This window comes from Anopheles moucheti, chromosome 3, assembly GCF_943734755.1.
Source record: "Anopheles moucheti chromosome 3, idAnoMoucSN_F20_07, whole genome shotgun sequence".
NCBI classification, from domain to species: Eukaryota; Metazoa; Arthropoda; class Insecta; order Diptera; family Culicidae; genus Anopheles; species Anopheles moucheti.
This window is the reverse complement of record NC_069141.1, coordinates 19,476,143-19,504,084: the sequence shown is the minus strand read 5'-3', so window position 1 is coordinate 19,504,084 and position 27,942 is coordinate 19,476,143. Positions and strand designations below refer to the sequence as shown.

The window sequence follows — 27,942 nt, the reverse complement described above, 5'->3', positions numbered from 1 at the left end:
TGTATTTCCCATTTTCAATTCATACAACTTATCAACTTTTGCAACATGAATGTGATTGAAGCCTTTGGTGACTACCGGCCGTCAAACAACCATAACATACAGGTCAAACACACAGAAACAGTGCTGATCGTTCTGCGTTTATCCACGCACGGTTGTTTGCGTTTAATGCTTTTCGAAGCCGTTATTGGTTGTGGCAAAAATTGTACCCAATAATGTACGGAACATGGTGATTCGTATTTTAATGTGATCAACGCTATGAAATAGAAAAGTTTGTATACGTTTCCAGCCATCTGTTAGCGCATATATAGAAGCACATCGAAACCCACCAAAAGCTCCAATGCAATGGAAGCTTACCTCAAGCGGATTCTAGCCTAAGTGCCACAATTTATAACAATTATCATATTATATCCACTTCTTCCCACTCCATCCCCATGTGTTTCATTTAAAAGTCTAGGTGTTGAATAGCGAATAGAAGAGAAGCAAACACAGCGGTACGCAGGAGAGAATCACACAATAGAGTTGGCTAAATCTTCGCCATGGCGCGGTGAAAACTCTAACTGGCTAAAAACAAAAATTGTGACCGATTAATAATACCCATTTTGCGCCACGAGTCAAAAATCGTTTGCCGTAAAAATAAATCGAGCGATCAAACGAGCGGGTGCTTCTGCGTCACAAAACATTTGCATTCGTTATACATAAAGTGGGGGTGACTTATTTTTCCACATTCACCACACGTCTGCCAGCCGATTTGTCCGAGTGGGCAGTTTGCGTCATGCCACTAATAATCATAATCATTTCTGCAGGCTATTTTCATGCCACCAAATCATCAGGCAACATTATTCTACAGGAGTACAAAAACAACTCACTAAGTGAATGTATCGAAAGGAAATCATAATGCAGCAAACGTTTGCAAAATAGGCTTAAAAGGCAAAGCAACACACACGTACACACTAAACCTCTCATTACTGTTAATTGGCCATGTTTTGACAATGGCTAAATTTGGCAGATGGGAGCATTTCTGTCCAATTTTCAACGGTAAACATAGTCAAGATTTCCCACTTCGTAGAAATAAGATGTATACAAACAAATGATCCATGGACCCACGCACAAAAAAATCGCCAATTCTCAGGAAGTAATTTGATAAAAACATCTTCGCAACAGAAGTGACCGTCCATTACAGCGCTGTCTCATTATCTCAATTGAAGGTGGAAAAAATAGGACACTCGAAAAAATAGACCGCTTTTGGAATGTGCAACAAATCATTTCACTTATTGGTGCCATCTCTAAGCCACCCATCATTAACCGAGCGAATAAACGATGGAACCATCAGCAGCAATTTATTATGACTAACAAACTCATTAAAACAAACTACGATTACGATTGGCATACTATCACTAATAGGACACCGTTTTGATGGATTATGAAAATATTTTCACTTTCCCTTCATTTCTCACCCGGTAACGCTAGGGTAGCAGTGCGATCGAGTTTATTTTGCTTGTAGTAATGGTTTTTCTTTAATTAAAATCACGATAATTATTCAAGCTAGATGCTAAAAGTAGTGCCTTATTTATTTATTTACAACTTGCGCTCATTATTGCAGTCCTTCGATCGTTATTAATCACTAGCACAACAACCAAACAAAATAAGCTTGATTGTGTGCAAAACTTAGTTTGAGGTACGGGTCAGGGAGAAAAACACTGCTCGCACCAGCACAGTGGGCAACCAAAGCCATAACTTTTAATTGCTAGCAACGGAATAAATCGCAAGCTTACCCCGTTCGCTGTTCTTATTTCCAACTGCTCAATGGAATGACCTTCATCATAAACGGTCTCGACATTAGCGATTAAATCTAACCTACACCTAGCAACTGACCGGATGAAACCGGAGGTCAGAAACCAAATGGACGCTGAAAAGGTGGAAAAAGATGCTGGTTTTAAGAAATTATGAGTAAACAAACAGTAATTCGAATTGGATTTTTCTTGTTCTTTTGCATCTGGGTTTGACTGTATTTTATTGCAAATTATTAAATTATACAAAATCTGGAAACGTTGTTTTTATAGAAAAATAATTGCATATCCAATAAAACGGAATCCATCAATTCCCATTCCTTCTAGAGTTCCTTCGGAACTTCAAATCCTCTGAGTATTGTTTTATTTCAAACACCCACCAATTGCGATGGATTTCTTCGAAAGACCCTTGTCAAGCTGATTTAATTTTGATTCCAGCAATGGATTTAACTGAACGTGATGCTACACTCAAGTGTCCACGTAAGAAGCATTCTATTGAGAAGAGGCAAAAAATTTACGAGCCTAATATCGAATGCATTCGATGGTTTCGGTTCTGAAACGACCAGATGCGGTACAGAGCCAGATGGATATAGCACTATTTTCCCTTTCATCATATTTGAGGAAAATTAGATAATCGGAAAACAATGAACTATTCTGGTTTATTTCTGCATTAACGATCACTGCAGCTTCTTTTATCGAATTTCTGTGACTTGATATAGTTCCATGGAACTTTACAAGTAAAGGCAGAATGCATTGGTATGTGTGTGTTTTTTAGTTTACCAATAAAGTACTTTAAAATCGCAATTAAACGGAAAAACAATTTGCGATTGGACGAAAATTTTATTTTATTGTGAAAAGCACCAGGCGTCTCCATCGACCGACCACGTGGCCATAAAACCTGTGCGTCTATTCCTTAAACATTTATTTTACCATATGCCCTTTTTGCACCATAAGCACTACAGTGAACTGCACCGTTTACCATGATCACCCTTCTCACTACTCCTTCTCGAAATTGGTGAACAGTTTTTACAAACAGAAACATATTGCTTAATACGAACGGCAAACGGCTACATCGGCAGTGTCCTTCGTCGTCACCCCTTTTTATCCTTTCGTCCATGAATTCGTTGCAAAGCATAATCTGGTTTGTCATATCCTATGCCGCATACATGGTGCCTCCCTTTTAACACTGACAAAAAACGGGAAACGAAACGAAACGAAATGTTCTTACTTGTCACAGCTTTCCATTATGCTCTACCTTGTACCTTGTAACTGCAACGTTCATATTTCACACACCGACCTCAATTCCAGTTCTCAGTTGCACCTCACGGTTGGCCCTGCTCTTCGCATTAGCTTCGCAACCCGCTCGAGTTACATTCACTTCACTTCCGCTATTTCCACATGAATTACTGCAGATTCCGGTGGTCTGATTCGCCGTGTGCACAGGGAGCGGGGATGCGAGTGTCACCCGTGCTTGCTTGAATCAAGAATTCTGTTTGACTTGTCACCGGCAGCTCTATAGCCCAGAGTTCCGCCAGCCGCGCAGCAAAGAAGATGCAAGGCAAATTGTATTACAAGAAAAAAAGACGGAAACTTCCAAAAACTTCCGGAAAATAGCTGTACACGCTAGTTTGTAGCGATGTGCTCCACTGTTTGCTTCGATCAGGGTTTCTTTTTTGCCCGCCCCAGAGCCAGAAGAAAATGTTAAGCCCCCCCTGGGAGGAGAAATAAATCCTCACCACTTACATAATTTTCCGTCAAACTCAGCACGGACATATTGTATAAGTTGCTTTCAATGGAACAGCGCTTAAAATGGGGATGTAGAAAGCGAGCACTCACAAGCACACCAGTGAAGTATAAAACCTTCTAACGGGACACGATTAATACTCGTGTCACTTGGTGTACGGATATCCCCGAGATGTAGCGTGTGGAAGTAAAACAAGGAAAATCCCAATCCCGACGGTAATGCATTTTAAATACGAAATGCAAGCGTTGCCCTAGAATGGAAACATTAATGCAGAAGGTTGTTGCAGCCGAGCAAATAACCTTTCGAGCACGAAATTTTTGCAAGCTACAGGTGCTCGCACTTCCATTCCAGGTTCCTGAATTTCTGGTTTGTTCAAGCAGCACTTGCATGTGCATTCCAACTGGAAAGTCAATTTAAACGACCCCCCAAAACCCTCTTATGCTTTCCTTTCGAGTGGTAAATGCAAATATGCCCACTCAAACCGGTTGCCATTTAAATTCAATTGAATATTTAATACGGAAAATCGCTTCGTTTGTTTAGCATCGTTTTGGTGCATACAAAACATGAATTTATTCGCTACGGCCATTTTAAAATTTTTATTGAATTAATTTTTATTTTCATCACAACTTAATTGGGTGAAAGGCTCTCTGTTATCCATAAACCATTGGGTAAACAAACCTCCCTGCTCATAATTATCCAATAAATGGTACATATTAAATATGATGCAGAGTACTGCGTCGTTAATCGCCACAATGGCGTTTGGAGGATTTCTTCACGAACTCATGTCCTCATCCAAGCTGTCTATTTCAATATACTTTTCTAATTACACTCTCTCACCTCTGACATATCTTTTCACTCACTGTAATGCCATGTTCTTCGCTTCTGTCACTCCAACACCAAAAAAGGCCACTTTCTTTTAGCGTTTCTCACGAAAACTCACTGGGCACACGGGATCGAAAAGGGAAAGGCAAATATTTGCCTGTTTGTTTATTTGTTTGTCCACTGTTTGCTCTGACACGTACAGAAGCCCGTGGACAGTGCCCGTGGCACATGTTCGTGCACTGGCCCAGAGACGAGAGTTGAACCAGAAGACGAGACGCCTAATTGCACTCTCGATAGTGAGTTTTGTCCTTCCTAAAAATGGGTATCAAATGAGGAAAATGGGAAAAACTAACACAACTCTCAACAGCACCGGTGGAAGGGTTGATTAATTCCGAGATATCAAACACGTTTCTGGTGCCTTACAGTTCATTCTTTTTATATCTATTTACTTTCATGTCGGTTCGTCCGCCGATTCGTCCACGGTGTGGGCCATCGTGTGCTGCCTGCTTGCTGCTGCACTCGGGCGATGTAATTGTCTTAAATCACCGGGTTTTAGTAGCGTCGGAAGAAGCGAACGCAGAAAAAAAACACGGATCCCGAACACTTGCCCGGTGTTCAGTTTAATTGAGAATCAATTAGAGCCTGACACGGCACACGGTTCTATCCTTACATCATCGTACTTTCACAGCTACAGGTGTAACTTGTTCCTTTCTCTAGTGATTATCGGGTGCTTTTCGAAAGCACTTACACTCTTCTTTTCGACCTAAATATACCCACCGTGGACCCATTCAATCAATAGCTGGGTTCCAATGTGGTACTGTCTCTACTCTAGTATTACATCGGGTTTTTTTACGTCCAAAGAAATCGATTTCCCATCGCATGACTGATGGAAGATTCGGCAACCCTTCTTCAATAATTCCTCCCCGTTTAAGAGGTCCCCTGTGAGTCCCCTGTGAAGAGTCTCGCCATGTTAATGTTTTCTCTGTCCGCGACACAACTACAAACTAGCCAGAATTTTGTGCGTGCCAACAACCACATCTACAATGTAAATTCGAGAAATAACCCCCCGCTGAACCACAATTCCAAGTGCGGTTTAGTAGCGCATTGAACGTCAAACGTGTCACAAGGTTGTGTAGCAGTTGGAAACGAATTTAAAAGAATTCGTCGAGTGCATAACCGTAAGCGTAATTACGCGAATAATTCGCCACACCTGCTTCGATGAACCCCAGTGCGCGGTAGTGCAGTGAACTTTGTGCCGATTTTCCGTACAAAAAGGCGAACGTCGCGATGTTTAGACGATGCGAACACACATTTCGGACAGTGGATAGGATGGAGAAAGGATTTTCCTCGTCAACTACAATAACGGCCGGGACGACCGTATCGACGATAAAGTGCCGTCATCAGAGCCCAGCCTTTTGCCACGAGCACTGCCGCTCGGTAGCGATAGATCTGGTGAATTTTCTCATACGCTACCAGTACGGGAACAGGTAAGAATGTTGACCACCAGCGGGTCTCTATATTGCCAATAAAGCGTGCAAAATGGAGAGCCGTTGGGGGAAGGGAGCTGTTTGTTTCACTGGCTGACTGCTTTCATTACCATTGCGCCCGAAAGCTATCGGACAAAATGATGAGCACCGAGTTCCGTATGTGACATTCCTGCCGCAGTGTTGAAATTGTTGGAATTGTTCCACCCAATAGCCCATATTCTATTTGCCCTTCAAATAGAAGCATTCTTGAGAGACTGGAATGTTCTGTTTCAATTCGAACTATTCGGAAGTACTCGAACCGTATGGGAACATCTGGAATGCTCGACCAATTATCAAATATTGGAAAGGAAATGAAAAACGAAGTTCGGTTCAGCTGTGTTCAGCCCAATTTTCCCACCGAATTGCTCCGTACGCCATATTTTCATCATACAAACAATACGCACCAATTGCACTGACCTCTCGTACGCTCAAGTCTCACATTTTGACCTACAATCGTGCGCGCAGTATAAACACAAAACCCCCGAAACGTCAAGTACAATTGACAGTTCTCGCTAACGTGAGCTTCCGCTCAATTGTGTGCTTTTTACTCGTTGCCATAGCACCGCTACGACCTGTGGTTTGTAGCAGGTCGGCCGAAGCGATACTTTGTTTCGAGCTGGCATTGTTCAAACTGGTTGAAACAACACACTCCAACCCAGGTGAGCCAGTTGAAAGGTGCAATTGAAACGGTACAATAACAATGGTTCGTTCGGTTACCGTTTGCTAACTTTTCCCGTTTTATTGAATCTGCCACAGCTTCATCGCTCTGGACGTGCTTTGTATTTACATTTTTCATTAGAAAATGTGTTAGATGAGGGTTTCCTCATTGAAATGAAACCACATTACTGAATCGAAACAAGCGGACATTATTGAAGCTTTTTGTGCGGGATATATTTAATGGCGGCGGTATTATTCGCTATAAAATGCAAATAAAAAGCCCAATGAAAGTGAATTTCAAAATTATAAAACTTTTAATTGAAAAAAATATTTATATAATTACAACTGCATCTAATGAACACGTCATTTGATTTTATTATCAGCTTTATTACAAAATATCTTTCAATTCAAATATTAAATATTTAATCAAGCTATATACGAAACATTCTATTACACCAATCTATTTTGCCAACCTGAACCTAGGCTGCATTTCTAGCGTCCAACATTAGCGAACAAATTCCAATGAAATAATGTTCCAAATTAAGAAAAACGTCCACCAACATCAAATCTCCTATCCTTTCCTTTAAGAGCCACCTCTCGAGACACAGACCAAAGCCAAACGGTTAAGATAAGAGCGTACTCGAGCGAAAGGTGATAATCCCATTGGACCAAACTGTAATCACAATGCTGCGAATGGCCGTTAATGTAATTAAAGCTCGACCACGGATAAGCTACACCGTAGGATATCTTCTGCTCCTTATTGCCAAGACCAGGAAGCACCAGCAAAAAAATAATTAGCCAAGAACGCCGTGTCAAGCCTTTGTCCAAGGTGAAAAACTTACCTAGGATCAGCGTATAAAAACCTACCCGCCGTAACCTCGGTAATGTAGGCTTAATTCGAGGCCCTGAACACCGAAAAACCGCAGGACACCAACACCGGAAATCCTATCAAGCACCAACCGAAATCGCTGGTCGAGTTTTCACGGTCGCAAACCAGTGTGGATAGCTTATTAAATTTTCATCAACCCACCACTTTGGGAACCGCCCAATTTTTGGCATTAATCAAAAAGATTAGGTCAGAAAGGCTTTATCGTCCCCAAACTGGAATGGTGGCGTTCGGTGGCGTTATGCTCAAGATTCTTAGTACGTTTTGAGTAACGTAATAATGCATTGAAAAAAAAAAGAAATCTATTCTAAAGGCTTACGGAAAGGATAAAATCACAAAAGCTTCGATGATAGATCATCTGAATGTGTGCGCTTGTTTTCCTTCCTTCAATTCCCGCATGCCTAAATAAACATTATTTGCTCCAAATGGCCGACATTTCATAAGTGTTCGCTCATATCATACAGCACACTAACGTTTAAATGCGTCGTATAACCTCGTTCTGTTCTGGCCTGTCAGAAAACAATGATTTATGGGGTCTACACTAAAGACATGCCGTACACATCACTTCCGGGTGCTGATTCTCCATAATGTGCCGATATCCTGCAAAACGAGAATTATGCAGCGGTACACCATCGAATATCTACTACGATCCAAGGAGCCGGGTGGTCGACAACACTCGGTCGATGTGGTGTATCGTAGCGATGTTCAAGGCCATTTAAGTGGTCCCTCTTCTAGACTGCAATCAATGAGCGGGAGCAGACAAGAGAATCGATCTGTCACGATGCTTTTATTGAACCCTGACAATGCTATCCTTTTGAAGCGGTCTGATACGGTACTACCGGATGCTTAACGTGTGCCTGCCGATGGAGACGCCTGGTGGCTCTGGTAGAGAGGCCTGCCGATGGAGACGCCTGGTGGCTCTGGTAGCGAAAATGAGGCCACACGCAAAACAATGCCAAGATTATTCATGAGCTCGTAAATCAGTCAATGAGTTGGAACACAACGCATAAGGTTGTAAGTGATCATCCCCGGTTGTCCCCTGTACATTCAACCACCTTGCACCGCAATTTATAAAGCAATTCGATCTCTTATGCTTGACCAACGTCTAAACACAACATCCACCAGCTTATGAAGCCGTTAAAGCATATCGTACCATACCGAAGAGCTGAAGCAAAGTGTGTGTTGGTTAATTTTAGCTTCGGACTATTGTTTTTGTATCAGCGCAAATCGTCCATATGGCTCAGTATTATCCATTCACTGATTCGATTATGTTTTCTATTTCTATCCCACACTGCTGTGTCGATGAAAATCGATCAGCATCGCCACAAAACCAACCACCAATAGAAGAGCAAAGGGTAACAAATCCGCGTGAGTATATGCGTGTAACCGTGGCTGATTATTAAACCAATTAACCGTCTTTGAATACAATTATCTACACCCAACCACTCCACCAAACTTATTATCCAGCCTGATAAAGCAGCTTGTGCAGTAAGTAATTACAATTCAAATAGGATAAAGTAAGAACGCTCTTAATGTAAACAATGGGCGCTCGTACACAGCTAATCAAAAGTAATCTTTAGCGCTTTTCGCTATGTAAAAACTCTGCTAGTCAATCGTATCATAAGCAAATTGTGCATTGAGCGTAGAGTAAAGTTGTGCTGCTGAAAGGAAATGATTTCCAGTGGTAACAACTTTACACCAAACGCCACGGTTATTAGCGTGCCGTGCAGATAGTTTAGTTTCGCGGCTCTAATGAACACACTGAGGTCTGTAGAACAAGTGATGTACCATTATGGGAGCTGCTTCAGTGCAACCCAGTAGATAGGGAGCAGAAAACTCACACCAAACCTAAACCGACAGCAAAAGTTACTATAGCGCGGTAAAAGCATAAAAAAACAATCCACAAAAACCTCTTCCGGTTACGAAGCTACAAACAGTGTACATTGAACAAACTCCACCCCATAGTATAAATGTTTATTTTAATGCACTCAACGGAACGGGAAAGCGAAAAATGAAAATATAAATAAACAAATTGGAAATAGAAATCGTTCGTAGAGGGCAGCAAAATGTATCACAATAGTACAACGCCGTAAAGCAGCGGTCCGCAACGAAGTGGTAAAAGTATAACAAAGGCGAAACTTTAGTTGCGGTGTAATGCTTTGTTACCCTTTTAGGGTGGACATCATCTCCCAAAATAAATGGACCGTCCTTCATGTGAATAAATTCTGAATATCCTCTTGTAGCTTTAGAAAATTAGTAATTTAACTAGTTGTTGGATCCATCGACATACTAAGCAGTACAATAGACTGTTAGTATGATTACATTTATAAAAGTTATTGAAAGGTGTTGTATTTCATTTGAGAAACAATCCCTCATTTTTGCGTGTAAATGAAAAGGGTATTTTAATAATTTAACTCTCATAGATGTTGTGATATTTATTGGTGAAAAATTCAACATTTAAACGATCTTGATCAACCTTTAATCACTCAGGATGCTTTGGGTTATAAGAAAAAGGTATCAAGCGCTTAGTGCCAGACCTGCCTATATTGCCGAAGTATTAGTCCAAGACAAATTTAAAACTTATAATAGATGATTTTCAACTTCAACTCTGATTATTTTTGGGAATTTAATCGCTGTGATTGGAGAAAAAAATGACATTTTGAACTCCAACCTAATAAAATAACGCAAAAACATCCCATCGAATATGCCACAATATTTCATCGAAGAACTTTTCTGCTACTTCCATTTAACCTCATTTACCTTTATTACTTAACTATTAAAAGGTGTCCCAAGCAATGGCATTAAATCATAAAACCAACTCAGCAGAAAAAAAACGCCTAAACCCCAAAACCACCTCCAAACACTGTGCCAACAGGAAGCTTTCTCCTTCCTAAATTTTTAGCTACACAAAACGTTACTCAATTGTTGCGGCAGCAGTACGCTAGAGGAAAATCGAATCACAATCCTTTCAATCCTGGTCAAAAGTTAGTCGTTACCGTGTGGAGCTAAATTGCGTTTTGTGGGGTGCCAAAACGCTGATTGAGCTTTGGTAAAAGTTCCCGTGCGGTTACGTTCCGGTGGCGATTACCACTTTGCTGTCAATTCTGGATCGAAAAGTTTGGTACGCGTCGATGGAAAGCGTCGTGAACGTGCCGTAAACGAGGTGAAAATTCAATTTGTTGCCCCATGCCACACCTTACATTATGCTTTGTTTCACACTGCTGGTGGGGAAAACAAAGCAAAGTTTAAGCTAGCTGACTTGCATTTGTGGTACGGGCAGAATATCGTATGGAACTGGGAGATTTAATTGATATCACACAGAGACACAATTTTTATCTAAATTATGATAACTAGAAAGGTCCACAAAGAAGAGCATTTGAGATGGCATATAATTGTGCTCTATTATTGCGCCTATTTATCTTTAGCCGTATAGAACAATTTAAGTTCCGTACACCCTATTGTCGCTTTGTCTTTTTTAAGATCATTTCCGGTAATTTTGTACGCTTCTTCAGCAGTAGCAAGAGCATTAACCAATGGCAATGACAATGAATTTTACCATCCTTTGCAAAATGGCACTCGAGGTCGGACTGTACATCCGGGGCGCCGTCACAAAACGAAGCCCCCCATTTAGACACTAGTGCTGTAAATCCAATTGCGCAAAACAGCAGGAGATATATGCTCGCTCTGCTTTAGATGATAAGCCTGTCACCTCTCTTGGCACGTGCACGAGCCTTTCACAGATTTCACCCAAGGTTTCACAACAATAAAAGTGTCCAGCGAAAAGATCCACCGAAAATTACACGGCAAGGTCCTTTGCGGCCACTCTGTTTACGCCCGTAAAGCTACTCGGTGAATCACGAACAGAACGATAATTTATGCTTCTGTGGCTAAATCGAAAAGACTCTACGGGTCCCGCCGTGCCGCACAACCCCCTTTTTCTCTCCTTGTTGGAGTTTCGCATTCGATTTGCGTTTAAACAATGGCGAAGGTTCATGCCTGTTCGCGTTTATGTGCATTTTCTTTTTGTTTGTCTGAGGAACGAACCAACCGCACAGCAAAAGCGGTACCGACGGCGCCAGAACACTTTTCGCGAAAAGGGCATTGGACCAAACGAACCCGAAACACATCCTCATGCTTTCGCACAATTCTCTCGGGTGCGCAACACATCCACAGTTGGAACCGTTCCAAGCAGCTGTTTTTCCCGGTGCAAACAATTTTCGGAACATGAACCTGCGGTAGGAACCCGTGGGAAGCAGTGAACTAATAAATTATCTCGCTTTACTCCACCGGAGAATTCGTACGCTGTCGAAAATGGGAACGTTTTACAGTGGCACGTCCCGGAGGCGACAGCAAAACTGGAGCAATCGGGGCAAACGGTTTCACTAACGAGTACCAGAAGAGAGAAAGAAAAAATATCTGAACTGAAAGAAGCTATTTCTTCTGTTTGCTTTGTAGCAAAGTAACACACAATGGAAAGATTTCTTTTTGGTTCTAAGAAGAAGTCGCTCTTACTGACGCTTAGTGCTGATACTACGCGTACCAGCTGTGTGAGTTTCCACTATTAATGCAAAAAGATGCATTACTCGCTTCGAGACACTGTTCCTCCCCATTTGTAAGACATATTTAAACCTTAAAACCCCAAATAAATGAGCTTGTCTAATTGTGGCTCGTGAGAATGAATGCATTATTTTGCTCTTCACGTTCACAATGATTCGTTTAAGCCGTGCATGAGTTTCCACCGAATAATGCTTATATGCCAACACCGACGTCTACACCTTTTCAATTCCAAATAATATCCATACTCGACGTGAAATGATCCTTTCCGGGCGGACGGCAGACAGACCAATCCCGGAACGAACTGTTTCAGGTAGTTCGAAAATTTGAATTTCGCGCAACGGATGCACAGGGCGAAACTCATTTCATTGTAAAGCTGTCTTTCATCTACGTCCCACAACGATGGAACAATAACTTCTATTCTGCTGAAGGATAGTGAAGCCTTTGACGCCACATGAACGCGCACCACACGCAGCAAACTCAGGGACTCAGTTCGCAAAACCCATCATAAGCTTCATCATTTCACAGAAGCATACCAAATCTGTTCATCAATCGAATGTTCATGGAAAAGGACCATCACCCTTTGGTCCAACTGATATTAACCACAGCATGCAAAACGGACCACAAGCACAGTTTGGTATAAGCCCCCAAAATCGGACCGACAACACGATCGGTCTCTCTTTTTTTTTGCAATGGACATTCTATAAGTTTTTATTGTTGCTAAAAATCTGAAATAGGAAATCTTAACTATCCCACACTCCGTATCCTATCATTCAATATCTTCACAAAGATACGGTAAGAACGAGATGGAGCGGTAAATTGGCCTAAAAATGGCCGGTCAAGTACGAACACGAACTTATAATCCCCAGCTAGAGCCGGGTCGGCCCAGAAAGTGGGACCTCGTTTTTCCGAAATAGAACATTTCCGCCAATGATGAAGCTTTTCGCATGACACTCCCATACACCGGCATCCATCCCACCATAGTGGAGGATCGAGCGGGTTCCACGAAACCGTTAAGCTCTGGGTCGAAATAGGGTAAATGGGAGGACACAAAAGGACACTTTCGCTGTGCACACCAAATAAGCCTAATGATGAGTAAATGGGGCAGAAACGCGAATCCTTTTTTCTTTGTTTTTGTTTTGTTACCAGCAATGTCACAGCACCATCAAGCTGTAAATGATTAATTTTCATCTAAAAAGCACTCGACGCGCGATGAGCTTCGGTATTTATAGTGGAGGGTTTTAATTAGATGCGACGAATGAGAACATTTCGTTTGGCAAGTATTAAGCAGCACTTAATCTTTACGAACCGCTCGCGTCGGCCTATGGCACCTACTAATCCGGTGCAAATTGTCAACGTCAGGAGTCACAGCGATGGGTGAAGCTGTTCTAGCTAATTTAGGGGTGCAACAAAAACATGAAGTTGCCAGCTGTTTCGCTACATAGTACGTGCTAACGCATTTCGTTTAAGCGATTAATTATTCTTCGAGTGGATTGAACGTTTTTGCGTTTGTTATGCTCTATTGAGCATTGGACTTTTATTAGAATGTGCGAAGTTCTTTTGAAGTTGTGGGAGAATTAACAATAAATTTACAGTAATCCTGTTGAATATTATTCAACGGTCGATTCAAATGCGACTACTGGTGTCGACCGGAGCGGAGCAACCGATCGAGCCGAGCACGCCCGAACTAAAAGGATCTACGATCAAGAGTACAGGCAATCTATAAAGCTAACCCGGTGAACGAGGACGTGATTTTTTAGAATGTTGCCACAGCGGCAACCGACTCTTGTCACCAGATTTATATTTAAATGAAGACAATCGCCGCTTAATAAAGTCATTTGTAAAAAACGCGATTGTTTTCATTTAAATATCAAGAGTCGGGCTGAGAAGCGCGTGGTTATGACATGTTTTAGTGAGAACCTAGCACAACTAGTTATATTACTTAAAAAGCCTAGTTACAGCTTCGTTTAGGCCAGGTAGGGTTTGAGATTTGAACCCAGGTCGGGAATGTTGTTAGAACCGTGCTTTGCTGTAGACTATCTTTTCAATCAGCGATCGAATCAGCGAATTTCCCAACACCGTGAATTGCAAAAAATATTCTTCGTATCTAAACGCTTACCAGCTTTAAGTTTAATAATAAAACAAAACTCAGTACACCGCATTAAAGCTTGCATTAAAATGTTAAAACGGTTTACCCAAGCTATCGCACCAGAAATGGCTTCATAAAGATGTTTTCTTGCACAAATTTCACCAACTTGTTTCGGCCCGCACTAATAAACGCTCAGATATATATCCCATTTATGACTTCATTTCACGAAATACACATCGTTACATAAAGCAAACACCACCAGCTCTATCCGCAGCATATCAGCAACGTATTGGGCGTAACATTCCTAACTAAACAAAAATTCCTCAAGTAGATATCCGATCCAATCATGAGGAGAGCGACACGCTCAATTTGGCCATGTCGCACAGAAAGACATCAAAAGCGACATACCGGGGTCTGGTTTGAAGCGTTTGAAACTGGAGAAACACGGAAATAAATTCCTGTCCCGGCTACGTACATCATCATTTCGCTCGCTTGGAGCCGTGGAATCTGCCCGTACAGCTGTGGTATAATTTCATTACAAAAACATACCAAGCGCACACATACAGAAACGCTCCACCGCAGGAGCCCTGGAAAGACGGGGACAGAGTTTGCATACTTTCAGACGCCTTCAGAACCAACCCAACCCCGTCGTATGTACACCGAATTTATTCGCAATAATCACTTAAGGATATGGAATTTTAATGGCACATGGAGGAGTACTGCGGTGTACGTGTGCGCCTGATGCGGGAGAAATGGTTGCCGGTTTGGTACATGGTGGCGTGATGCATGTCGCCATGTACCGTGTAAACGGGGGACTGGTGAACCACTCCGGGCCCCCGGGTTGAATATGTTTCGCATCTAATTGAACGAAGCGTTTAAATGTAAACACATCCCAATACGTGCCCAACACGGTACCCGACGGACTCCGCTGCACATCGGTGATGGGGTGCTGTAAATTACGTCCGGAAGAAAATGTCGGCAAAAGTGGTAGATAAGAAGGGGATGGAAGACAGAGGGGTGATGTGCAACGGACATCCGGTCCGGTTGAAAGTCGTCGTACCCCCAGTGCTTTTCCCTGGTGGATCATTTCTCTTCCCAGGCGAGGTCCGAGGCGAGGTTGACGTTCTTGTTCAGTCTTCCAACCCGCTCACCTTCACCGTTTGAGGATAAGCTTTCAACGATGTTAAAGAGACAACGCTTGGCAGCACGGATCCCTCAGGAGGAGGCTCGACATACCCGGCCAAATGCCAAATCCAGAGCAGAAGCAAAAACTCCTTCACCAATGTTTCACATACTTTCCACCAACCGAGCTTGGGTGGCCACATGCATGCTTTCCATGCTTTTATTTTTACTTTAGCTTGCCCTTCTTCGCCAGTTCAACTCCCCGAGGTACGTTGGATGTTATGTCTCGCCACAGAGGTTGCGGTGTAGCGTGATGTCGGCACCAGCGAACCCCATGCGAACTCACTCAACCATTCCACTACAGCTCGTGAAAGGAGATGATTTAAAATTTATAACGAAATGCTGGGAACGAGATACCGTTGGAGCGTTGCTTCGAACAAGAAAAGGAGAAGATTGCTCCGAAACGGCTTTTATGTGAGCTTTTACCGATGAGCAGTATCAGGACTCCTCCAGAAGTCCTCCAGTGGAAGAGCAATCCTTCCAAACCGAACCGTTCTCCAAAGGGAAGTAAATCTTCACGAAAATCTACACGCGTTACGAGAGTTTTATCCGGGGAGTTTTGTTTTTTTTTTCGTCTTCTCCCGCGATGGTTCAGTCACTGTCAATGATATGCTTTGCATAACTCATAAGCTATCCGGCAAAACGAAACGCGTCTACGGTGGTGTGCGCTTCATTCCTGAATGCTTTTGCGGAATACGTTCTGAATCGAGGTGTTTTGTTCGCCCTGCCCGTGCTTGTTTCCCTTACTTAGGACGGTGTCAAGCACAAGCACAGTACACATCATGCTGTGCAAGTACCGTCGAAGAACCGTTGATTAAAAGCATCATATGAGCCACCGTTAATAGAGTGGCGTTATTTCTGTTTCGAGCTTATGCATTCCTTTGGGTGCGAAGAGTTAGAATTTCACACAGACCGAAGCCCGTAGAATTTGAACACATCCAGCACGGGTTGTGGAGTATTAAGTATGCAACAAGTATGCAAGTGTAATACTCCATAATGATGATAATAATATTCTTCGCAAGACGTTTCATCAGAGCACTTTTTTAAAATAATAATAAATATGCTTGTAATTATTTTTCGGTCCAAGTGTGCATACTTTGACGTTTTCTACGTAACGGTGCCCATAGTGAGACAGACGAAAGCTCTAAACAATTCATCTCACTCAATCACTTGTATCACCATTTGCTTGATCCGGACTGTCTGATCCGTCTTTCACTCTAGTTATATTTAATTCATTCACTTCAATAGAAGCGTATTTCATCTTCCTTCATTCCACCATCTTATTAACACCGTGAATATTGTGAATAACCCCAAGCAAAACATCTCACCACAACGAGCGCTCTGAAGAAATATGATCACCAGACACAAACGATTTTTGCCGAAAGCTGTTCTAAAGATTTAGAATTAGCCTCTTGCTCGTTATCTTCATCTTCCAACCGAGCACACTGTTTGACAATCAAATCAGTACATTATTCTCACATTACCACTTCATCGCTAGTAATCGGATAGAAAAGTGTTGGCCTAATGGTACTTCTGGTGCTCCATCTCGAAGTACTTGAGATGATAAATGTTTTACAGCACACAGGCCTGCCTCTTAATTACACCAGCCGGCGCAGCCCTAATTAATGATTCTTTGACGAGTTTAACATGAACCGAAGCTAACACGGTTTTCCCTTTGTCGAAATGTTAAATTCCCATTAAAGCCAATGATTGTGTGATAATGTTCCCTCGTTCTTCAATTCGCTAGAAATAGAATGAGTACCTTTTTAAGCAAGAATCTAAATCCCAAACAAAAGAACGTTTACATTATCACGTTTACGTTGTCAATAGAGCCTGTGTGTTGTTTTCTTCATTACAAAACATTCATTCAACACAATACCGTTGCTCATTGAAAAGAGTTGCAAAACATCATCTCATTGTTGATAGGCATCTTGCCATAAACATTTACCCGTATTCTTCGTCTAACACTTTCCTATTCATTACTCTTATCTGTTCCGAGCTTTGCGCTCAATACACTCGCTCCTACTTTTTTATCCTAAAACAATGTAAACAAAGGCACAAAGGCAACACTTTTGATTTTGGCTTCATGAATAGTTTCTGCGATAGCTCTTCATCCGAAGAGCAGGAACTACCGCGTGCTGTTGATGGATGGTGGATGAGATATAGCCCCCACACCAAGGCTCGGCTTTCCGTACGCTCCATCTATTGTAAGCCGAAGTTTTCAGCCGACAAGCGCTTAGAAAATCACTGAACCAGCTCAACGATAAGGCACCCGTGAATTGCCGTCCCTAATTCATGTAAGAAGCAAAATTACTTTTAGTGTCGAACTTTTACCTTCCAGAACGGTGCTATCTTGTACGTCACGGTTGGATCTCTACATGGCAAGCATAGCTTGTTTTCGTACGGAATCGGATACGAGTAGTTGTGCCAGCATTTGTTATTTTTAATCCATCGACTGGTAGCTAACAGTGGCCGCCTAATCATGGATCCGGCGTAGCTTCTGCAGTGATGAGATAAAGCTTTAAATTAAGCTTACCTTGACGAAGCAGAATTCTTCCCTAGCGCACGATCATTCCTGCAGAATGAAAGAAAAACGGTTAGCAACATTAGCGCGCAACTATGAGCTTAACAATTCTACCCAATCGAAATCGTGCTCTGACTTTTCTTTACAGTGAACGATCAACAGTTTAACCGAAAAACCAAAATGTACAACACTTTGAAAGTCAAACTCAAACTTTAACCAAACAGCGTGCACCGGTCGGGGAAAGCAAACTTTCCATCCCCCATTAGACATCCCCAAAACTTCGGAAAGTGGAAGTATGTTTTGTGCGTCATATCCGGTGGGTAAAAGAACGTTCCCTTTCATGCGTTTCCCCGCACAAAACCATTCCTCCATTTTTTAAACAAAACTTTAAACAAACTGGAAAGGTGGAATTAAATGTGGCTAAAGATTTCCATCTGGCAGCTTTCCCGCAGCCCCGCAGTAACAGTGTGCACCGTGGTCAGACAATAAACCAAGATATGGGTTTCTCTTGCAAACAAACAGGTTCATGAACGATAAAGCGAAGGAGAGATAGCTAATACTTCTCGTGTATGCATCGTGCAACATGCATACGCTTCGGGCAGAACTCAAGTCAACTTTGCCCGGTTACCGTAGCCAAGTTTAATTAACTAAAACATTCCGATGCTAGCTACCCAAGACGATATGGTGATGGTATTTTACTACGGGTGGTAAACAATAGAGCGGATTAGATGACTTCAAACGGGTGAAGGATCAAATCAAGAGTCTACAAAAGGGAGAACACAGCTTTTGCTGTGTATGATTAGCACTGAGTACTAATTTAGACGCAAAGCATGTGGTTTAGATTATGTGTCATCCAGTAGTTTGTACACTACTGCTATGAAATGTAATATCGTACGCACTTTATGACTTTTTTTTATTTCTTTCTGTCAACTGAAACTTATTTAATTGTATTATTTCAATTAAATATTTAAAACGTGTGTTTTCAATGGATTTATCTATTAGCTACAATAAAAGCATTGCTCCAATTTGTTTCATTCTCTGTAATTCTCTGTAATACAACATTTATGCATTACTGAAAGGAAACAAATTTCAGGCTTATGGCTTCAATTATCGGTCTCTAATTTACTACCGCTTGATGGAGGCGCCCGGTGGTTCAATGGAAATGGGACCGAACATTAAACGACTACTATTAAACGATAATTCTATCAATATTCTGCTGCTGGTTAAAAATAGCCATAGGAAACCTTGTTTTTCACTGCAAAACCTCCGATGAAACAATGAATTTCTACAAAAAATGAGAAATGCTATGTATCATGGAGGCGCCTGGTAGTTCAATAATAGCTGTGCAGAATTTCAGCGCAACAGGACCGGTATTAAATTCCTCTCGGACCTTTCTTTTTTACAATGCATATCATATATAGTTATTTAATTTTAAACATTACTTTATAACAGTGCGAATTTCCGTTGAAAATTTCTGTAGAGAAAGACAAAACATACAACCAATATTAAAATTTCCATAAACCGTTGCGCACATTAGCACAACATAAAACACAGGAATGCACCATTAAAAATTGCGTAAAATCACAGTAAAAATACAACCAATAAACACTTTGAATGTTTCATAATAATTTTCAAATTTTAATGGCATCCCATAATGAACGCCAGCATAAACGCTACAACAGCTCCATCTGATGCCGGGTGATCCTAATTACGGCCTGGCGGCACTACCGGCACGATCCTAGCGCATAATAAAAGCAAACGTTGCGCTTAAAACAATACCAAACTAAATATCATTTTCCGCAATTACATACCCTACCATCGCCACCAATTTGTTTCGTCGGGCCTGCCCCGTTCAGGGGAAGGCTGGCTCAGACCGTCACCAGTCATTATAAAGCGATTCGAGCGGGTCGTTTCGGTCGGCTTGCTGTCCTGCCGCCCGGTTGGATTGGAAAGCATTGTTCTTTCTTTTTTTTTGTTTTAACCCCACAAGGTGCAGTTGGGTTTGCAATAAAAAAAAGGGCAGGAATCGGTCCCGCTGTTTCCTGCCCATCTAATGACCCATTAACGCGAACCGGAAGTTGTCGTTAATTGCACCGGCTGGTAACGGTATGGGTAGGTTGGTATGTTGGCAAGCTTTATGCGTTCGACTCTCGGAAGTAATCGACTAAAGCCGGGGGTGCCCTGGCTGGAGGGCAGAAATTATGTACTCGTTTTGTTGGTGGGGGATGATTTTTTTTCTATTTACCTTTTCCCTTCGGTCCTAACTATTTCTACAGGCGACCTCGAACTTGTACAGTCGGGGAAATAATGGGTATACCGCTGCTATGTTACCTTCCGGTGTACATTTGCGTTGTTTTACAGCACGCAGCACTTTCCGTTGCATGTCACTTTTAATGAAGCATCCGCCAGGAACCGTGATTATAATGTTCAAACACTTCACTTAACATACGAAACAATTGTGTTGCTTCCGTTTGCAATATATCGTTGCATATTTCGCACAGGGGGCAGTTTTAGCACAGCGGATCGTTTTCAACCTTTTGGTAATTAATTCCGCCAACGCATACGTTTTCCAACTTGGTTTGCAATGGAAACCCAAATTCTCGAAAAAAAAACAGTTAAAATAATATTTTTCCCATCATTCCGAACTGAGGGAAGATTTTTTTCTTTCCACTACATAACTACCGCACAGGTATTGCCATTTTCCGGCAAAAGGTGCAGATGAATGATTTTATTTTGATATTCCCCTTTTTCTGTTGCTCGACTTTGCTTTCCGTTTCACTTCATTTATTTTACATCACAGTAAAAAAATTCCAATTTGATTTTCACACCGGTCTTTACCATTGTTTTCCGCGGTTTTGTTGATTAAACCGTTCACTCAACCATGACGTATGAAAAAAAATATGAATTAATTGAAAAAAAAACCCTGCTAATGGTGGAATCTGTTCCAGAGCACCAATGGAAAAAAGGTTACTAAATGTTACAACAAACAGAATCACATTTTTCAATTATGGAATTCCCAGACTCCGTGGGTGGTATTTACCCTGCGCAAGGAGTGTGATGGAATTGAAATGGGAAAAAAATAATAAAATTTTGGTTTCGCGTTTCTTTGTCAGGCTTCATCAATTGATTGATTTACTGAAAATAAATCCCCATTTTTCACGAGAGTTAAACCACGCGAGTGATTCACAATGCTTTTTAATAGTTTATTCGCTTGAGGAAATATTTTAAAACACTTAAACCCCTCACTATTGTAGCAACTACAGAACGATTATTGACGGTATTTGTGCCATATTTTTCTTTGCTTGAAATATACTTTCAATATGCAATAAAAAAAACACACAATTCAGTACTCAACGGGGAAACTTTGTAGCCATGTTTCAATTGTAACATAATCAAAAGTATGCAGGGGATCATAAAATTTCCACTTTATCGTCAACGCGCCCGATAAAAGACCATAAAACCCCTGTTACCTTCCGGGCGCTACTGGTAACCCCCGAACCGGAAATCTGGTTTGGTCGGAGTGGAGGACGATGATTTTATGTTTTACCAATCAGCAATTCAATCCATCAAAAGTGCGTTATTATAGCGCTTCCTTGCAGCAGGTTTTACCGCTGCAATTCTTTCACTCCAATGTTTCATACATATTACAGTGCGACTGAATTGAAAATACTTCCCCATCCGCTTGTGGGAAAATTAAATTATGCCCAACTGTTAAAGATACGACTGGCGGTGCAGATGTAAAGGCATTAAAATTTCAAACAAAAAAGCGGCAGGAGAATTATATCACAAAAATGCTTTTAGTTGGATTATATGAAAAGTATTGAAGAAAAAACAATACTTCCACGCTCGTATTGTACCTTAATTCGTTCCAATTCGTACACCGTCCTGGAAATGCAGGACAACACACGACATTCACACATTACTAATCCACGCATTGTGACCGGTGACCACTAGGAGTAATAAACTTTCTAACAAAAACAAATAACCCATTTCGAAAGTTAGCAAGGGTTTCCCGCAAAACTGGAAAACCGCGACCATAAAGCGTTCATAATGGAGTTCGAAAGTTGAATAAAAAACAAAACACAATCCACAGAGCAGAAGCACTAGGAAATCTATAGCATTAGCACCCATAAAACCCGGACCCCGAACGGTCAACGAACTACCGGTAAGCCCACGGGCAAAACGATGGGTCACGACGACGGGACAATAAAGAATAAGGTGCCATTGCACCATAGACACACACTCGCACACTCTGCCAACTTCTAATAAACTGCACTTTTGCACGCCATTTCAAAGTCGGAACTAGAACTGGCAGACAGATCGAATGAAACTGCCCCCTCATGCCCTGTGCTTTAGACAACGTGCCAATTTCCTTGAAGTTCGAAAGTTCGAAAGGAAAGTTTACTGTACAACTTCTTTGCGAACAATTTGATCGTTATCGTTGCACATTCGTATGCTGCTAACGAGCTAAAACATACTGCAAAAGACGCGCAAACGAAACCCCCTAAAGAAGCTGACAACATTCACATTTTTACTGAATATTCACCACAACCGAGATGGTGTCGATTGATGTCGATAAATAATAATAAATAATTTAATATTTTTCGTTGCACTAGTATAGGAGTAGTGGCAGAAGACTATTTGCCGGACACAGAGCCACATTCAGCGTCCGTGAAAAAATACCCAGCAAAAGGACACACAAAACGGACAAAATACGTCACATTCTTCTGTCTGTCTGCTCCTATTAATTTGTTGTTTTTTTCTGTCATTCTCGTTTATTCTTGTGTTGTCTTTTGTCTCTTTTTTCTATTTAGTTTTAGTGCATATTAGACAACTTACAGCTTGTAACATGTGTTTTACAGCTAACATTTCTTTTCTTTTCTTTTTACGTAAATTACTCTTTATGATATGCTACCTTTGTTTGTCACTAACTCCCAGTGTGTGTGCTTTTATTATTTGTTTCCTCCTGTTTTGATCCCACCGAAGTATTGGATTATTTTTTCACTATTTATTTCTTTGTTTTCCTTTTTGTGAATCGAATTTTCTCATCCTATACTAACTGAAGCTTTGTTTACTCTCGTTTCTTCCCACGCGCTATTTTTTATCTCCCAAATGGTTGCGGTCCCATTTGCGAAATAAAAAAAAACACGAAACAAACACAGGCGCCTGGCGGATGAAGACGATGAACTGTCGGAGGTGCAGCCGGACGCGGTACCACCGGAGGTGCGGGAATGGTTGGCGTCCACCTTCACCCGGCAGCTCGCAACGACGCGGAAGAAGTCGGACGAGAAGCCCAAGTTCCGCTCGGTGGCGCACGCCATCCGGGCCGGCATCTTTGTCGATCGGATCTATCGGCGCGTTTCCAGCACCGCTCTGATGCAATTTCCGCCCGAAGTCGTACGCGTGCTAAAGGTGAGTAGTAGTAAACCCACACCCGATTGCAGTTCCCTCCCGCCATGACAGCCCCATGAAATAGCAATACACTTTGCTTGCAAAAAAGAGGTTTAGATTTCGTTTCGGTTCTGACCGCCCTCCCGTGCCCAAGTCACATCCCGTTGCAAGCTCCACAAGATGTATAAAAGGAAACAAAATCAATTACACGCCGTCCACCATCGCTTGTGCCAACTGCATCTTTTACAATGGGTTGGGTGTTGCGCATCTCTTCCATTCCGATACGGTCCAGCTGCAAGCGTTCATTCGTGAACGGGACAAACTGTCCCGCTTTCTTCAGTGAAAACTCACTGCCACTGATGATGGAAATAGTTTGTTCCATTGTGTTTATTGTTCGACGGACATCCCACTAGCTTCCCACGCTATCGTTTCCGCAATAGTATCTTCGCTCATCGGAAATTGAAAACGATATTTCTTCCTCCTTACTCTGCGAAACATGCGCCCAAGTTCGGTCGAGCAACCATTTATCAGCAGTGATAAATGTTAACATTTGAATGCACTTCCGGGAAGAAAATTTGGAACGTTAACTGTGAGAGAGCAAACAATTGCGTTTCCTTCCTTCGGGTCTACTTTGCATGCTGCCAGATGATGGAAAGTTTTTTGAGAAGTTGTGCAAATAAAACGTAATGACAGAACAGCAGACGTACACTTATAAAGTAACAATACACAAAATCTACGTTTGTTTGCTTGTGAAATTATGGTTTTTTACTTTGTAATCATTGTATTGTTGTTACATTGTTCACCATTTTGCTCCCAACTCGTCTGGGCTCCACTGTCCACCACTTGACACCTTGTACAAACGTCACCATTTATGTGTGCGCGAATGAATTGCCAAAATTAGCGATTAATGTGTATGCTCCTTTCATTTTGCGTCCTAGAATTATTTCCATAAATGCATGTATTTTGTTACATATCGAATTTTGTTTGTTTGATTATGTCGAAAAGGTAGAACGTTCCAAGAGTGCACACACAAGTAGTGGTTTAATTTTTGATTTAATACTTTAGCTTTTCCTCAATTCATTGCACTTTTCATGTTCATGTTTCGTGTAATAATTTTGTTTGTAATCGATTTGTTTTGCTTCAAATATATTTTTTGTTTTGTTGTTTTGTTTTCTGCTGCTTCACACATAAAGCGATTGACATTTTCTTTTATTTGTTTCCTTACTTTTTTCTCCCTTTTTTGTAGCCTTTTCTCTCAAAAACACAAACCTTCCCCTCCTACTATTTACCATGTTTTCTAAGGAATTTTTATACAAAAATAATATGAAAATACTTGTCTTACACATCCTTCCGTGTACTACCAACACAATCTAACGCAACCTGCATCTTCCTACCGGCTTATACATACTTCCCATTTCTATATGACTATCCGCTGCTCACATGCTCTCTTACTTGTACAAACAAACATTCAACATATACTGCCGGGGTACTCTGTTAACGCTTTTTACAGTGTTTCGTGTTGGGGATGTAGGGTGCTCATAAGATGGCATTCTATAAATTAATGTTTTCACTGTATGATGAATAATATCCTTGTTTACACGCTGTTTTTATCTTAACGATCCTCGCGCACACTCGCGCAAGAGTAAATTTTACAATAAACTCTACCTACTGCGTAACCTACAACTCGAACCTGCGATCACCGCTGTAGGGATAATTGTGTGCGTTTCCAATAAAAAAGCAATAATAATAATAAACCTGCCCGAAGCGTTTCGTATCCGACATCTGTATCCTGTATCTGTACATGAAAAAATTGCATTAATTTAAACACCATTTGTCGGTCTTTCTGTCCTTCTTTCATGGTTTATCTCACGATAGCTCTCGTACTTATAAAAACGAATCCACAAAATAAACTAAAAATTCTCCTCGCTATGTTGAAAACAAATGTTCGTACCGATTGCGATGTTATTTTACCATTTATTTTCACAATCACGCACAAAAAAACACCAAAGCACCATTCATGTAAAGAAATCTTCTTTCACACCTGGCTGACTAAGCGAAACTAATAGATCAACAGTAGCAAAAAACGATGTATTCTATCGTCCTTTTCTTTGCTCATCGAACATACACCATGTTTGGTACTGTTTACCAATATTTGCTGTGTTACATTCTACATGTATAGGCGTTTAACAAACTGGTATTGGTCTGAGTTGTTGTCTCTGGTCTAGTTCTAACAAATCCTGACAAAGCATCGATACAAAAGCTACTCATAACACCGATCGATCTACACGCAATAGTACGGTTAAGGTTCCTGCCTTCAGTTCCTAGCGCGAATTCTATCCTCAGCTAACAATTGTACGGTCATTCCCACGAAGAATTTATTGTAAAGCTAGTTGATAAAACTCGGTTTTTCAATTCTGCGCTATTGGGCAGATCTGTCTGTGTTTGTGCCGATTGTTACCCGTTGCGCACTGTGCCTATCCACTGACCGCCGCGGATAGATGATGTGCCGGTTGGCACAAAATGATGATTTCATTGGCGATGATAGCGAAGATCATCGTTGCCCCGTGATCGTGACGAAAGGCTGTGTCGATAGTTGTGGCCTGTCTGCTTCCCCCCGAAAAAACCGCTTATTTGCGCTCCTTCAGCCGCAACTTCAATCCCTTCCGCCTAACCACGAGTCACAGATTCGAGGCGGAACGTTTCGAGGAGGCAGTGTTGTTCTCTGTCAGCAGGAGAAGAAACAGAAACGGAAGAAAAGATGCATCCCCATCAGGCAAAGAGAACCCCCGCGAAAGAAACAAAGAGAAACAAAAGAACCCCCGAGAAAGAGTGAACCCGGTCGACACCACCGGATATCGGAACCACACGGCTCTGCCCCATTCATGTATGGAAACGCTCGATAGTCTTACGGTTCACAGGCGATGACACGGCTTCTCGAGAGCGCGCAGGACAGAGCAATGACTCCAAAAGACTAACCTTTCGAGTCGAGCAGCCGCTGTCGCTTCGCTTCCGAGGCGCTATTGTACAAACTGTTGAAGCCCGGTGACGAACTGCGGTCACCGAACCCGGTACTGTTTTCCTGCTCCTCCAGAAACCGATCCATATGGTCGGTTAAGCCGGGATGAAGGTTGTACTTTTTCTTCTCCAACCGTGCCTTGCTGGCGAACAGGTCGTGCCGTTCGGTTTTCTTCCAAAGGTAGTAAAACTGTACCAGCTCACCGACGGATCGGGTGCGAACCTGGGGAAGTTTGCAACCAAAGGCAAAGCATTAAATCAATCTGCTGCCAGCCATTTCGCAACCAGCGCCGTCGCTCACCTTCGTCTGTTGGATCATGTGGAAGTCCTTCCCGTGCACGCGCAACCCATTCTCAAAGTTCCGACATTCTTCCTCCGACCATATGCTCATCTGCTGCTCGGGCACTGGAACGGAGTTGTTGCTGATGCGCTTTCGGCGCAATGCTTCGTCCACGTTGTGTCCGCACTGTTGCAGCAGATAGAGCGACTGTTCGTCGTCCCGCAGATGATTTCCGAGCGGTATCGCATACACACTGTTCGACTGGGGATCGCTCGTGGCGGTACCGCCAGCTGAACCAGCTGCGCTTTTCTGTTGCCCACCACCACCGCCACCAGCAGCAACAGCACCACCACCACCCGCGGTTCCTAAACCACCCGCAGGACCGGTGATTTTCACGAGATACTCCTCAATCGCTTGCTCGTTCAGTATGGTCGGGTTCCAAAGTAGTTTGTCCTCGTTCTCGTACGGCAATGCATCATCATACCTGCATAAACCCTCCGGTATAACGGCCTGGAAGTCACTCCCTACCATGATCGTCTTTTTCACCTCCTCGTCCGGTATGTAATCACCATCCTCCTCGTCTTCACTCAGCGCCTGTGCATCATCTAAAGGAAGACAACAACAGTTACCGCGATTTGAATATCTTATCTTTGTTAAAGCCTTATCTTTGTTAAACACTCACTGATCGGTTCGAACAGCTGCCTCAACTCTGACGGTTCCTCGCCCTCGTCCTCATCGTCCTCCTCGTCATCCTCATAGAACTGACCACCGGTCGGTGTTTGAGACTGATCCTGTCGCTGGTGTGCCGCATTGTGACCTGATTCTTCTTCATTGGTGTAACTACCCTCACTTCGCTGTTTGTTGCTGCGTTGTTGTGACTGTTGCTGATGTTGCTGTTGCTCCTCCTGCTCCTCATTATCACCCGGTTCTTCATCATCGTCTTCCTCCTCCTCGTCGTCCTCTTCCGCTCGACTCGCAACCGGTGTCGACACTTTTTCTACTGCAGGAACTGCATCCGTCGAAGGAACGGAGGAGGTATGCTGTTGATGCTGGGGACTAGATTCTGTTTTTATTACCTCCGACAAGGGTTCTGTTTTTACGCGCCCAGACGCGTTACTGCTGTCGGCTGAAGAGTCAACCTCTGGTTTGACGCCATCGTCGCCAGTGTTGTCTGTGGCAGAGACCGGCTCTGTTTTTATTTGTGCAGGTTTGCTGTCTTCTACCGGCGGTCGTTCCGCTGTGGATGTGTCAGACTTTTGTTCGTGCTCCGCTATCGTTTCACTGGCAGGTTTTGTTTCAAGATTTTCCTTACTTGCGGTGGGTGCTGGTTGATCCTTCTGCTGCCCATCACTATTGCCAGGTTGTTCCTCCTCGGTAGGCATATTTTCGATCTTTAGCATTGAAAGGGAGAGAAGGTATGATCTTGAATAACAAAAAAAGAGGGCTTGTGTGTATTTTATTGTAGCAGTTATTTATTATTTCCCA

At 42.3% G+C, this 27,942-nt stretch overlaps 2 protein-coding genes across 2 annotated transcripts in view; one reads left to right on the top strand and one right to left on the bottom strand.

Moving 5' to 3' along the window:
• Positions 1 to 27,942, top strand: part of LOC128300609 (dual specificity calcium/calmodulin-dependent 3',5'-cyclic nucleotide phosphodiesterase 1) — a 124,735-nt gene that overhangs the window by 91,268 nt on the left and 5,525 nt on the right. Inside the window, exon 6 of the mRNA XM_053036735.1 lies at positions 22,934 to 23,183. Within this exon, the coding sequence (XP_052892695.1) occupies positions 22,934 to 23,183 (250 nt within the window). The remainder of the gene's footprint in view (positions 1 to 22,933; positions 23,184 to 27,942) is intronic.
• Positions 23,857 to 27,857, bottom strand: LOC128300617 (mesoderm induction early response protein 1). The gene is made up of 4 exons (XM_053036742.1): positions 27,140 to 27,857; positions 26,479 to 27,062; positions 26,139 to 26,400; positions 23,857 to 25,884 (listed from the first exon to the last, which is right to left on the bottom strand). The coding sequence occupies exons 1-4, from the start codon at positions 27,855 to 27,857 to the stop codon at positions 25,841 to 25,843; spliced, it is 1,608 nt and encodes a 535-aa protein (XP_052892702.1). The 3' UTR covers positions 23,857 to 25,840.